This window comes from Gekko japonicus, unplaced genomic scaffold (assembly GCF_001447785.1).
Source record: "Gekko japonicus isolate JY-2015 unplaced genomic scaffold, Gekko_japonicus_V1.1 scaffold1482, whole genome shotgun sequence".
NCBI lineage: Eukaryota > Metazoa > Chordata > Lepidosauria > Squamata > Gekkonidae > Gekko > Gekko japonicus.
Window position 1 is genome coordinate 347,183 of NW_015169822.1, and position 15,346 is coordinate 362,528.

The following is a 15,346-nucleotide window of genomic DNA, read 5'->3' on the forward strand; positions in this document are numbered from 1 at the left end:
CTTTCTTTCCCTTCTTCTTTCCTTCTCTTTCTTTCCCTTTTTCTTTCTGTTCTTTTTTCCTTCTCTCCTTCTTTCTTTCCCTCCTTCTTCCCTTCTCTCCTTCTTTCCCGCCTTCTTTTCTTCTCTTTCTTCCTCCTTTCCCTCATTCCCTTCTTCTTCCCTTCTCTCTCTTTCTTTCCCTCCTTCTTTCCTTCTCTTTCTTTCCCTCTTTCCTTCTCTCTTTTTATCCCCTCTTTCCTTCCTTCCTTCTTTCCTTTTCTTTCTTTCCCTCTTTCCTTCCTTCTTTCCTTCTCTCTACTCTCTCTCTTTCCTTCCCTCTTTCCTCCTTCTGTGGCCCAACTCTAGTGAGAAGTGGTTTAAACTTTAAACCCCTTCTCTCTTTGCTCCCCCCCCCAGGCCAGCTGGGGAAGGGAAGGGGAGGCTTTTGAAGATGCCTCCCCCCTTTTGCTTCCCCTTCTGACATCACTTCCGGCGATGGCAGGGGGCGTGGCATATGCTAATCGCCCAGTAGCTCAATAGCATACCATATGCTAATGAGTTCCTGCAGCTCCTTTTCTACGAAATACCAACCAGTCAGCTTGACGTCTATACCTGGAAAAGTTTTAGAACAAATCATCAGCCAGTGCTTAAGCACTTACTAACCTTATTTCTTTTTTCGAGAAAGTTACTACCTTGCTGGATCAGGGGAATGCTGTCAACATAGTTTATCTTGATTTCAGTAAGGCCTTTGATAAGGTTCCACATAATATTCTTGTTGACAAATTGGTAAAACTGTGGTTTAGATCCTATTACAGTTAGGTAGATCTGTAAATGGTTGACAGATTGCACTCGAAGAGTGCTTGTGAATGATTCCTCATCCTCTTGGAGAGGAGTGACAAGTGGAGTGCTTCAAGGATCTGTCCTGGGACCTGTTTTGTTCAACATCTTTATAAATTATTTGGATGAAGGAATAGAGGGAATGCTTATACTAAATTGGGTGGGGTAGCAAATACAGAAGAAGACAGAGTCAGGATGATCTTGACAGGTTGGAAAACTAGGCTAAAACAAATAAAATGAATCTTAATGGGGATAAATGTAAAGTTCTGCATTTAGGTAGGAAAAATCAAATGCATAATTATAGGTTGGGGGAGACTTGTCTTGGCAGTAGTATGTACAAAAAGGATCTAGGGATCTTAGTGGACTTAGTTCAGTGCAGGTCCTTGCTTCACTTTGCTCCCCTGACCTTCGCTACCCCGTGAAGCCTGCTCTCACTCTGGACCTGGGGAAGACTTAAAATTATGTTAACCCAATAGCTTCCCCACCCCACTCCCAAGTCTGGGCTTTGGCAACTGCAGTCTGCAGACTCCCAAGTAGGGAGAGCAAATGAACCTCTCATTAAATTAGTATTATCTTTTCCAGAAAGGCACAGAGTGTCCTTGGAACAACAGACTTGAACTGGCCAGGGTAAAATAGCCCCTGGACACTGAGCCAAAAAAAAGTAATAAATACAACTCCCTCTTGTGTACCCTTGGCTAAATCCTAGAAAGCAATATATCTGGCATGTATCAAAATGCTGTATTTGTAGGTATCAGGTCAGCAAAGGAACTGCTGCATGAAAACCAAAATGCACTGTGGCCGTTCACGAGGCAGGTTTGTTAACAGATCATTGAAAAATTGAGGCCTGGCCGTATTTTTGTTTGCTTTTAGGCTGACTGCCCGGAGAACAAAGGAGTGAGGCAACCCACTATGGATTGTGTTTGTGTTTCAAGCAGCACACTTTCCATTGCAGCTTTTGCAGTGGGCAGAATCTACAGATGTTCCCAAACCTCTGGCTCTCACCTCCCAGATCACTCCATGGCCCCTCTCTAGGATCTGGTCTTCATCCTAATGTTTTGTTCTCAAATACCATTTGGAAAGCAATTTTCAAGATCAGCGAACTGACTTTGGGGAGGAAGGGGAAATGGCCAGTCAAGTTAGGGTTGCCAGACCCCCCCAGTGGAAGCGGGGGTCCCCTGCCACCAGGCCCTGCCCCCAGCCACCGATCAGCTTGCTGACAGGGGTGACTTACAAGGAGAAAGGAGAAGGCCTAGGCCTAGCTGCCGGGATCACACCAGAAGTGATGTCCTCACAGCAGTGACGTTTGGGTAACACTCTGGTATTGGAGCAAAAGTTCTATGGAAGAAGCCAGTTTCACCATAGAGTTTTTGCCAGACATTGCTTGCATAATGATGTCACTTCCTGTGTGACACAGGCAACAAGGCCTGGGCCTTCCTCTTTCTCCTTGTGCGCTCCCCCATCCCCTGCAGTTGCCAAGAGGGACCCGGCAACCATAAAGCAAGTGGTAGCACACATTCTCTGTCTCGCCCAAGGTCCTGGGTTCAGACCCTAAGCCTAGGGTAGACCACTTTTCCAGCTCCTAGAGACCTACTGCAAGTTACAATAGCATTGGAAATAGAGGAGAAATGGTTCCACTCAGCATAAAGCGGCTGTTATGTGTTTGGTCTCTCACAAGGAAGTCTGTACTACAAGGGTTCAGTAACATAACAGCTTCTTTATTCAGCTGTTTTGAACATAACCTTGTACAGAGAGTGTGTACTCTGTCACCCCCGCTGGTTGCCAACAAACTGCACCCTAATATTCTCTCTCCCTCCATGTGTGTGTGCGTGTGTGCGCACGTACACCAAACTTGGAGGGCATGTAGAGGAGCATCCAGGGGAGGTCAACTGCAAGTTTGGTGTCTCCAGCTTGCACAGGCTCCATTCTGTATACTCCTTAACCTGATCCTGTCGAAATAGTCATTCTGACAGCCGCAGGTTCAGGAGTGTATAGAATGGATCCTGTGCAAGCTAGGACCATCAAAGTCACAGGGGACCTCCCCCGGATGCTCCTCTGCATGCCCTCCAAGTTGTTGCTTTAAAGTTTTGTAAACATTTTGATTGAGTGGAGACAGTTTGTTGGGAAATGTAGCCACTCATGAACTGGAACAAACCTCCATGAACAGCTTGAAAGTTTGTGGAAAGTTCATGCCCGTCACCCTGCCATGACTTTGCAAAGCACAAACTGGCCAAAATTAATCACAAACTTTAGTTGGTGAGCTGGTTTGTGCCCATCCCTAATGGTGACTCCATAGGATTTTCAAGGTAAGAGACATTTAGAGGTGGTTTGTCATCGCCTGGCTCTGTGTCATGACCCTGATATTCCTTGGTGGTCTCCCTTCTGAACACTAACCGAGGCTGACCGTGCTTAGCTTCTGAGATCTGGCTAGCCTGGGCTATGCAGGTCAGGTCACTCTGTATATTACAATAGCTTCATATGTCCCTGTGGAATGGTATAGTGTAGCCTGATCATGGGCAATAACCAGGGTTGGTAGTTGGATGGGAGACCACCAAGGAAGACTGCAGAGGCAGGCAATGACAAACCACCAGCATTTAATCACTTGTCTTGAAAACCCTGTGGGGTCGCCATGAGTCAGCTGCAACTCGACGGCACTTCACACACACACTTTGTTAAGAGGGTTCCACCCTGCCATTAGAATCATGATGTCATCTCTGCTGATCTATTTATTTAGACAATTTGTACTCCTGGGTATGCAGTCTGAAACTCAGCTTGGTTACGAACTACCCGCTCATTTCATCTGATATTTCCAAGCTCTGTTGGTTCTTGGAGAGGCAGTTTGTATATTTTGCTCCCTAATTGCTACTGGTGTTTTTTGCTTCCTGAAACAGTAGGTGTAATTTGGCAAGGTATTTTCTCAAAAAATAAAAAATGAGCCACACAACATTTCTAGAGTTGCCAGGTCTGGGTTGGAAAATACCTGGAGAATTTGGGGGTGGATCCAGGAGAGGGCGGGGTTTGGGGAGGGGCCTCAGCATGGTACAATGCCATAGAGTCCACCCTTCAAAGCAGCCATTTTCTTCAGGGGAGCTGATCTCTGTCGGCTGGAGATCAGTTGTAAAAGCGGGAGATCTCCAGGCCCCACCTGGAGGCTGGCAACCAGTGTTCCCTCTAAGCTGAGTTAGTGTGAGCCAGCTCACAGTTTTTTAGCCTCCAGCTCACACAGTTTTGTATTTGCTCAGGAAGGACGGCACCAGAGCAAACTAATTTATGCAGTTGCCAAATCGCTCACTCACAACTTTAACGCCATTAGCTCACAAAGTAGAAGTTTTGCTCACAAGACTCCACAGCTTAGAGGGAACATTGCTGGCAACCCTAAACATTTATCTTGCCAGATCCCAAGTATCCCAAGAATACTTCCATATATAATTTATAGCTTGAAGGCCAGCTGATCCCGAGACCTGAAGACATCCACAAGAGACTTTCTGTGTCCTGCTCTTAAACTTTGCAGTCACTTCTTTGTGTGGGGGGTGGTGGAGCGTTCAAGAAAGGCATAAAGGAAAAATGAAACCAGTTCTCCAAAGTAGTTCAGCTTCCATAAGCATTAATTTTGGTGGGTGGGGGGTCTTTGGTACCTTTTAGGTTTTCAAACAACAGTCTTCAGGAATTATATGTCAGACCTTTATTTCTTCTGAAAGAATGGCCAAGGCTGTGTACATTTTTACAGTTGTATAATTTTATCATTACGCCAACCTAATGAAATAGGTTAGGCCATGGGTCCTCAACATATTTGAACTTGTGGACATTATGGGTGTGCAAGTCCCCCCTCCTTTTTTCATTTTGGGTATATTGAACTAGGGGGGGGAATCAGGTTTCTCAAAAAATCCCAGATTCCAATACCTGTGTGTTGGGTTGCCAGTCCTTACCTTCTGCCAGAGGGGGGCTCTAGTCTGCTCCCCTGAATCTTCTTGCAACTTGGACCCAGAAGTGTTGTCATTGCCCTGGAGATTGCCCTGGAGACCAGTGTTCCCTCTAAACTGAGTTAGTGTGAGCTAGCTCACAGTTTTTTAGCCTCTGGCTCACACATTTCTGTCTTCGCTCAGGAAGGATGGCTCCAGAGCAAACTAACTTATGTAACAGCCAAATCGCTTGCTCACAACTTTAATGCCAATAGCTCACAAAGTAGAGTTTTTGCTCAGAAGACTCCACAGCTTAGAGGGAACATTGCTGGAGGCACGTCGTTGTTAGATCCCAAATCAGGAGAATAGATCCACGTTCAAAAGAAGTAAGATTTATTTCCAAAGCATGGTTGATCATGAACATACAGAGATTGTTCAGAATGAACACAGTATACAGGGAAGGCGTATTAAAGGAACTTCAAACAAGGTTTAACCCAATGGGCACATTTCCCTCGGTCGGGTCGGGCTGAGAAAAGGCGCGAAGCTGCCTGAGAACCTCAACGGTCAGTCTCAAAAACACAATTGGAATTCACACGGGAATACTAAACAAGCCATAGTGCAAAGACATAACATCCCACCACACACCTGCTGGAGAAACTTGGCAGTTACAGATGCATAACAAGCAAAGAACAACAACGGGTGGAGGAAGGGAAGGTTGGGGAAGGGAAAGGGACCTGACACGTCCCGAAGAAATGGCAGCTTGCTGACAGTCGTGCAGGAGATGCTCTAGTATTTGGCCAAAAACTCTATGGTTTTTAGTATTTGGCCAAAAACTCTATGAAAATTTGACATTTCAGTGTAATAAGAATATAGGAACATTTTTTCATATGTGGTGGTGATGTGAAAGAGTAGAAAAGTATTGGAAAACGATACAAAAACTTATCAAGGATATAACGAAGTTAAAAGTGGATTTAACTCCGGAGGTAGCCCTATTAAACATGATACCAGAGGATTATAAAGGAAGTGATAAATATTTATTAACATACATAGTGACCACGGCTAGAATATTATTGGCCAAATATTGGGGGAAAGATAGCTTTCCGACAAGAGAGGAAGTAATATTTAAGCTGATGGAAGTGGCGGAAATGGATAAGTTAACTATTAGTATTCAAGGGAAAGATGGAAGTCTGTTTAATAAAAGATGGGAAAGATTATATAAATGGATGGATGAAATATGGGGGAATTATGACTCAAAGGTATAACAGAATGAATGTATGTAATTTTGAATAAGACTTAAGTAATGGGAAGGAAGAATCTTTGTAAATGATAATGATTTGTGAAAATGATAAATAAAACTTTTTTAAAAAGAAGAAAATTTGACATTTCAGGCAGAAGCTCTGTTTAACAGGATGACTTTTAATCTGTATATCCTATCAGAAGCCCTGCTAGGCAAACACCCCACCTAGACACTCCTACTTTCTAAAAACACTTGGCAGCCACCAGGAAAGGTGTTGGTGGGTACCACTGGGGACCCCTGGGTTAGGCTGAGAGTGACTGGCCCAGGGTCGCTCAGCTTCATGGCTAGGGCCGGCTGTATAACAGGCCAACCTCCTATCCCATCCACTGCTGGCCTTTGCACCTGGAAGGCAGAGGAGATAATTCTTTTTTTAAAGTAGCACTACCAACAGTACATGCCACTACTGGAGTTTGCCAACGTCCAGGTGGGGCCTGGAGACCTCCCAGAATTGTAAACAATCTCCAGACCATAGAGTTCCAGGACCAGTTCCCATGGAGAAAATGGCTGCTTGGGAGGCTGGACTCTCTGGCATTATATACCCCTCTGAGGTCCCACCCCTCCCCAAACCCTCCCTCTCCAGGCTGTACCCCCAAGTTCCAGGAATTTCCCAATCCAGAGTTGGCTACCCATGAGGTTCCTTCTTTTTGTGGGAGTTCGGCTACTGTTTCTGATTGTCTGTCTTCAACGCGACCAAAAGGATTGCTTCCTTTTGCAAGAGTTCAGCCGTGGTGCAAGAGTTCAGGAAGCCCTATAGGGCATGCATGGGTTGATGTTCTGTTTCCAAAGAGTGCAGGGTCAGTGAACAGGAAAGAAGGTTCATCTCTTCTGACTTCTAGGCAGAGCAGCAGAATCTGGAACCTTCTCCACGCTAGCCAGTGGTTTCATGCTTGCTTCTAAGGCAGCCTCATGAGCTCATAAACTGTAATGTGACCTACAGGATCAATGGTGACCTTAGCTGTTTTAATGCATGTAACTAATGTGTATATACAAGCAGTGCTGTCTTGGAGGCAATTGTTTCACTCACCCATATCTGGGGAGGAAAGAAAAGTGTGCATATAGAAGCATGGGGTGGCCAGAAAACAATGTATACAGGTCTGCAGCAGCTTCCTAGAATTTTTTCCGCCCTCTTTTGTTTTTGTACTTTTTCAACCAGCCGTCTTCCTCTTACTGTAATGTCCAGTGAAAGGCAGGCTCATGAGCTCATAAACAGTAGTGTGACCTACGGGATCAATGGTGACCTTAGTTGTTTTAATGCATGTACCTAATGTGGAAATACAAGCAGTGCTGTCTTGGAGGTAATTGTTTCACTCACCCATATCTGGGGAGGAAAGAAAAGCGTGCATATAGAAGGATGGGGTGGCCAGAAAATAATGTATATAGGTCTGCAGCAGCTTCCTAGAATTTTTTCCACCCTCTTTTGTTTCTGTACTTTTTCAACCAGACATCTTCCTCTTACTGTAATGTCCAGTGACTTCTCTTCCTCCCCCTTGACCAAGAAACTCTTCTTTCTTGGTCATGGACTTTCCCCTTGCAATACACTCTTTGGGATACACAGAATTCAAATGAAACTTGAACTCCCAATTTGGCAAGTCTCCCACCTCTCCTAAAACTCTGTACAATACAGTTAGCCAATGTTTGTTTGTTTCTTTCTTTCTGGCGGCTTCTCTTTAACCCGCTGTCTGACTCAAGCAATGTAAACAGGTGAAGCCTTTTCCTGCCTGAAGATGATGGAAGAAGTTATTCCTCTGAAATGTCTGCATGCCAGCAGCTGTTACAGGCAGAAAAAGAATGTGTTATTTAAAGAAGATTTCCATCAATAGCGGTTTTTCATACATTATATACACTTCTTGGTCGTAAGGTCGCAGACTGCTCCTCTCTATGTGTACTTCTTTCCCCTTCCCCAATTCTTCTCTTGAAAAGTCTTGGGGTGGAAATACCAAACCAGCTTTAAACCCCTGACGTGTTTCCCAAACAGTGGCATGCCAGATGGTTTCGCTTGACAACCCTGCTTCTCTGCCCAAGTAACTGAAGCTGAGCAGCACCTCTAGGGCCATGGGAGAAGGCAATGGGCATGGCTGATGCCCATCCTTGCCTTCTGGTCCTGGATCTACATAGTAGGCTTCTCAGCTCCAGTTTGGAGAATTCCTGGAGATTTGGAAATGGAGGCTGGGCAGGATGGGATTGGGGAAGGTTTCTTTCCCCTTCCCCAATTCTCCTCTTGAAAAGTCTTGGGGTGGAAATATCAAGCCAGCTTTAAACCCCTGACGTGTGTCCCAAACAGTGGCATGCCAGATGGTTTCGCCTGACAACCCTGCTTCTCTGCCCAAGTAACTGAAGCTGAGCAGCACCTCTAGGGCCATGGGAGAAGGCAATGGGCATGGCTGATGCCCATCCTTGCCTTCTGGTCCTGGATCTACATAGTAGGCTTCTCAGCTCCAGTTTGGAGAATTCCTGGAGATTTGGAAATGGAGGCTGGGCAGGATGGGATTGGGGAAGGGGAAGTACCTTGGCAGGGTATAATGTCATAGAGTTTGCCCTGCGAAGTGGCCATTTTCTCCAGGGGAATTGATCTCTGTTGTTGGAGATCAGTTGTAATTCCTGGAAATCTCTAGGCCCTGCCTGGAGATTGCTTACGCTAATATGTAGCCACGAGCCAGATCTAAGGCAAGGCTTGAGGTGCTGGCAGAACTGCCGGGGGGGGGGGGGGTGGTTTGTTCCCTGACTGACTGACCAGGAGCACGGCCTACACAGAGGACACCTTCCTAGGGCAGCCACCCAATGCAGTCTTCCACTCTTTCAGAAAGACAGCAAACCCTTTATTCATTTGGAAGATCTTCAGGACTGCAGCTTAGTTTTCACTGTTTCCCTAACTGGCTTTGTGCAACTCCGCCTTTCTGTTGTAAGCAGCCTTGAAGGAAGCTTAATGAAGGAGCTATGAAATAAGGGCAAAAATGAACCTGTGATGATGGGTTTTTTTTTCTTTTACAGACCCCCAAAGGCACTTGTTTAAAATCCGTGAGAACAGCCATTGATACAGGCTACCGCCACATTGATGGTGCTTATGTGTATTACAACGAACATGAAGTTGGGCAGGCCATCCGAGAGAAAATTGCTGAAGGAAAGGTCAAGCGGGAAGATATATTTTACTGCGGCAAAGTAAGAAACCCCTTGTGATTTTTTAAAAAGTGTGATAATGATTTGTTTATTTACTCCTTTTGTACCCAGCCTTCCTCCCCCCATGAAAATGCTTTACATTGTTCTCTTCTCTTCCATTTTACCCTCACAACAAACCTGTGAGGTAGGGTAACTTGTGACTGGCCCAAGAGCACCCAGTGAGCTTCCATGCAGAGTGGAGATTCAAGCCTTGGAGTCTCGCAGATCTTAGTCTGACACTCTGACCATTACCCCACACTGCTGACTGTCTATGCAAGTTGTCAGGCTAGGGATGCCGGCCTCTAGGTGGAACCTGGGGATCCCCTGGAATTACAGCTCATTTCTAGTATACAGAGATTAGTTCCCCTGGGAAAAAATGGATGCAATGGAAGGTGGGCTCTGTGGCGTGGTACCCCACTGAGATCCCTGCCTTTCCCATTCTCCATCCCCAAATCTCCAGGAATTTCTCAACCTGGATCTAGCAACCCTATCACCTCCCCCCATCCCCTGCTGGTGGACGGGGGGGGGGGACCTGGCAACCCTATGCAGGGCTACTTAACCTGCAGCATGTTTTCCTCAGATTGAGGCTGCAGTTTCAGGACTACAGATGAACAAAGTGCTACCAAGAAAATTTATTGCTGGTAGTCTGGAAAACAGCTAACCTCTGCTCAGCTTGAGTCTCGAATAGAGGCCCTTTTAAGGCGCCTACATAGTCCTGGTGTCTAAATAACAATAATAGATTTGGGGGGGTCCTGGTGTCTAAATAACAATAATAGATTTGGGGGGGGTGAGGGTGTTGTGACCTTTTAGTTGGGGCTTGTACTGACTTGCAGTCTCTGAGTATCAGGTGCCAGAAGTCAGGCAAGGCATGGTCATTCAGTCCAGGGGCAGGGGTCCAGACGTCATGCAAGGTAGAGTCGTTTAGTCCAAGGTTAGGGGTCCAGAACTCAGGCAGGGTAGTGGCTTAGCATCTATCATACATGTTGCATCCACGCCTAACAGCCTGTCTTGGCTGGTTTTTATAACCCCATGCCTAAGGGTCATGCTTGCAGCCAGCTGCTCAAAAGCAATCCTGCAACTACTTATCTTTGTTATCAGCTGGCATCAGGCCAGGAGGTGTGCACTTTGCCATCTTGTCTGTAGTTCTGTTCTCAGCCTCCATCGGCAGTGCTCTAAGGGTGTGGGTGATACTGGTGGGCTGGGAACAGCCAAATGAGGTTCACCTGCTGAATCATGGCTGGAGGGTGTTGTGGCTCTGTACCAGCTGTTGGCTGTGAATCCTTACAAGCCTGCAGCTCATTTTCCTGCTGGTCAGCTTCTCATGTTAACTCAAGGCTGGCTACACAGTGCTCCTCTTCTCCTGAGGAGTCCTCACAATCGCTGAGCCCTGGCTGACCCATGACAAGGCTGTTTGGACCGCTTCAGCCCCTGCCATTTTGGAGAGTGGCAAAAGAGGAAGGTGTTCAATGTCAGAGCCATAACTAGCTCATTTTGCACCTGAGGCAAGAATATAAGATCATGCCCTCTATACTTTCGTAATAGATATTTTGGTAAAAAGGTAAATACATAAATAACAACAGTAATAATAACATAATGTTTATTTTAGTCATCGTGATATACTTTTTCTGTGCCCCTCATAGGGTTGCCAACCTTCAGGTGGTGACAGGAGATCTCCCGCTATTACAACAGAGAGCTCAGGTGACAGAGTTCAGATCACATGGAGAAAATGGCCACTTTGGAAGGTGGACTCTGTGGCATTATATCCCATAAATTCCTCCGCAAACCCCACCATCTTCAGGCTCCACCCCCAAATCTCCAGATATTTCCCAACCCAGACCTGGCAACCATAGCCCCTCAGCTTTGTGTACCCTTTTTACAGCTCTGTTAAGTGTATTTGTTGGCGGTGCTATTATTATTTAATTAATTAATTTAGAGCTCACTCTCCCAAAAACCGGCTGAGAGCAGGTAACATCAGTTTATAAATATACAGTTTAAATTTCTAGTAAGTTCTGAGGTAACAAAACTACTTAGGATCAAGGCCTGTTGAACCTCATCTCTTACCATACCAGATCCAGCAGCTTTCTAGTATATGGTGAAATGTGTTGGAAATTCAGAGCTTGCAATGGATCTTTGTTCACTGGAGAGGAGGCATTTTCTTTCTATGTAAAAATCTTTATTTCTAAAGGAAAAGGTACACAGGAAATCTAAAAAACAACAAACACTTAAGAGAACATCCTTGCTGTTACAAGTACAACAACAGACAGACTGACCACACAGTTGGTAATGGAGATTCTTCTTTCTTCTTGACCTGTAGAAGGAAATCACCTGAATACATTAACCAATGATTGTGAGTAAATAGGCTGTAGTTTCCCAGGCTTTCTCCCCATTGGCTTTCTGACAGGTTCCCTTCCAGGTCAAACAATAGCACACAAGGTAAACATATTAACCCTATAATGATTGAATTTAGACCTTGCAACACACATATTTCCAACACCACTTACATGTCCATCACACATGTTAAGTCGGCTACTTAACAAACGAGTCAGAGAGTGATTCAGCAAAAGATCAGCTTTATTCAGCAACTCGTAACTCAACTCCAAACACGGATCAACTCTGATAGCCAGAACAGCTTTTGCATTGAAGCTGTTCTGCTTTTAAACTCTCCTGGCTAATGTAGCCACGCCTACTATACAAATCCCAACCAATAAGGTTGTATACATAAAGGCCAATCACTGACGTTCCCGCTCAGGGAGCTTGATGGCACGTGATTGGTTGGTTCTTCTTGGGCTACCAATACGATTGGAGGGATTAGGATCCTAGCCCAGGACAAAGCTTGACATGGAACTTCAATTACATGATTCACATACAGTCAAGCAGGGGTCATTTGGGGGGGGACGCGGGGGGACGCCATCCCCCCGGGTGAGGTGCGGGAGGGCGGGGCCTGGAGCTCCCTGCTGGTGTCCGCTGGAGGTCGCTGCCGGCTGTGGGGAGGACACACTTCCGGTGATGTCAGGGGGTGTGGCATATGCTAATGAGTTATGCTAATGAGTCCCCCTAGCTCTTTTTCTACGAAATGACCCCTGCAGTCAAGTATTACAATGGCAGCTATTGAATACATCACAACACAATTACAGAGTGGTGTCTATAGAACAAATCTGTTTTGTGGGAGTGCTTCATCTTCAGGTTGGTGATTAGTCCAGGTTTAGCCCCAACTGAATTGGCCAGTTTGGTGTAGTGGTTAAGTGTGCGGACTCTAATCTGGGAGAACCGGGTTTGATTCCCCACTCCTCCACTTGCACCTGCTGATGTGACCTTGGGTCAGTCACAAGCTCTGGCACAGCTGTTCCTGAAAGAGCAGTTTGTGTCAGAGTTCTCTCAGCCCCACCCACCTCACAGGGTGTCTGTTGTGGGGAGGGGAAGGGAAAGGAGTTTGTAAGCCGCTCTGAGACTCCAAGTGAAGGGCGGGGTATAAATCCAATCTCTTCTCTTCTTCTTCAACTGTCATTTTAAGCCACAACGTTTTAGTGGTACCTGTGAAGTACAGTGTGGTTCAAGGTATGGCAGAGTCGTGGATCTAGTTGGAGCGAACGGGTGCCTTTACAGTGCCTTTATAGTGATTAGATTGTTCTAATGGCTTTTTTCTCAGCGTTTCTTCTTTCTGTTTGCTACACTCACTCTGGGAGTCTCATCTCTCTGCTCAAAACAAGTCCAGCTTGCCATCTAGTGGTGCATAACGCTAAAGAGCTAGAACTTCTGGATGCCAGACAATCTTAGGATCTCCTGGCTATACTACACACAATGCCATACTATAATTAATTTACAAATCAGGAATATGGTACTCAGGCTTCTGCTCTCAGGTTCATACAGCAGAGACAGGTGTGCTCCAAAACTTCTTGCCCCAGTAGCAGATATAAAGGCGGACTTGCTACTCAACGACATGGATGTGGCCTACAGGTCATATTCAGGATACATAAAGAAAAATAATCTGCCTGGGGAAATTGTAGTAAGATTCTCGAAGATGCACATCAGGGATGCTATCCTGAAAGCAGTTGCTGCGACACCCCTGAAGGTGGGGGAGAATGCTGTCAGAACGCTAAAGGATATTCCATTTGAAGTAAGACAACGCAGAAAGAAATACAAAGAACTTGTGTTTTTCCTCCAAACAAACTCAATTGGATATAAATGGCTGTTTCCAGAAGGAATAATATTCAAGATCAAGGAGAAGAAGGTCAAGATTGACTCTGTTCTTAAAGCTCAAGAGTTTCTAAAGGAGCAGCTGGGAAGGCCAGAGGACGAGAAAAAAGAAGAGGACAATAAGTCCAGTGGAGAGCTGGAAACTGGTTCGTCTGGTGAGGACTCTTTGTCTGAGCCCCGAAAAGTTCCTACAAATTGTTCCTACAAACTGCGGAAGAGAGAGACGAAGAAGTAAAGGCTGAAGGACTCTGAATTGTGCCTTTGAGAACTTGGGTTCTAGGGGATGATGGGGGGCACTGTTATTGGGCAATTAAATGTAACTGGGGATGGTTAAAAGGGTTAAAAGATTGACACAGTTCATAAGAAGTACAAAGATGAAAAGTCTGAATGAAGTATAAAAAGCTAGTTGGAGATCTCCTCTCTTGGGTTTTTAGTTAGTAGTGGGTTCTTTACTTTCTCCCTTATATGTAGCTTTCCCTTTCCCTTTTTTCTGTTCTAGTTTTTGTAGTGTTTAAAAAATCAATAAAAAATCCCCTCCGGGGGCTTTAAAAATAAAATAAAGGTGTGCTCAAAACCACAGTCATTTATTAGCAAGGAGATATAGGGATGTGAGCAACTGGTTTCAGAACAAAGTAGTTCATTCAGTCTCCATTTCTAGCTAACAACAGAACTAACTAAGCAGGGACTCCACCCCATAAGACTAAACCAATGCATACAAATATCAGAGGGGGAAAGCAGAGTGTTCCATTGTAATGCATACAATAAATACACCATGCTATCCCTGGCATAAGAACATAAGAGAAGCCAATGTTGGGTCAGGCCAATGGCCCATCCAGTCCAACACTCTGTCACACAGTGGCCAAAAATACCAGGTGCCATCAGGAGGTCCACCAGTGGGGCCAGGACACTAGAAGTCCTCCCACTGTTGCCCCCACCCAAGCACCAATAATACAGAGCATCACTTGCCCCAGACTGAGAGTCCCTATCTATATCTTGTGACTAATAGCCACTGATGGACCTCTGCTCCATATGTTTATCCAGTGCCCTCTTGAAGCCGTCCATGCATGAGGCCCACAGCTCAGGGAAGCTCACAGCTTACACTTGCCCACACCCATCTTCCAGTACCTCTGCTACCTATGAGGCCTACTGGCCTTGCCCACTTTCCTGGAAGATAGGATGGGCGTTGTGTTGGGGAACAGTGCTCAGAAGAGCCACAGGTGGCTCCCCAGCCACTGTGTGAGTATCACTGTTCTAGCCATTTTGCGAATCAGTCCTGGTCCAGCATAACCTCACCCTAGTATCACTTTCTGAGGGATGCTAGAATGCAACGGTGGAATAAAAGGCAATATTTGAGTTTAGCAAACACACATGTGGGGACCTGCAAGGAACTTGGGGGGAGGGGGCATCCCATCCCCCTGCCTTTTGCTTCCTGCCCTCTCCCCCACCCCTTCTCCGTCACTCTTCCCCTGCTTTCTTTCTCCCCCACTCACCGGGCTGCTCCCATGGTGGCTTGAGTTTCTGCTCCTTCTCCCCCCCCCCCCCCCTCCCCCCCCCCCCCCGCCTCCAGCATTGCTGCCTCGGTGGGATGGGAGGGGGGGAGTGTCACTGCCTCAGAAACAGGGCTGGCTGGGGAACCCGTGCCCCCTACCCTGCATGCCTCTGTTTTTGGTGCCTCAGCGCAAGAACACCAGGTTCCCGGTTTTTAAAGTAACTGTTTAAAGATTCCCCCAGAGTTTAGTAAGGCTTACTTTCAAGTAAGTTTGCTTAAAATGGCAATCCTTGACCCAACAGGAATTAAGCCTCATTGAAACCAGTGGGCCTTACTTCTAAACCTACAAGTCACAACTAAAATATGCCCCCTCCAACCTACCTTCAGGGACCCAAACAATCTGTTTTAATGAAAAATGCTTAATTTGCTTTTGTGGCATGTGTCAATGTGTTATGTAACATTTGTTGCTGTCTAGTGACTCTCTCCCTCCCTCTCTCTCCC

The 15,346-nt window shown here is 45.9% G+C and overlaps 1 protein-coding gene across 1 annotated transcript in view; it reads left to right on the forward strand.

Moving 5' to 3' along the window:
* AKR1D1 (aldo-keto reductase family 1, member D1) overlaps window positions 1-15,346 on the forward strand; it is a 72,325-nt gene that overhangs the window by 33,031 nt on the left and 23,948 nt on the right. Inside the window, exon 3 of the mRNA XM_015417216.1 lies at window positions 8,998-9,165. Coding sequence (XP_015272702.1) covers window positions 8,998-9,165 — 168 coding nt within the window. The remainder of the gene's footprint in view (window positions 1-8,997; window positions 9,166-15,346) is intronic.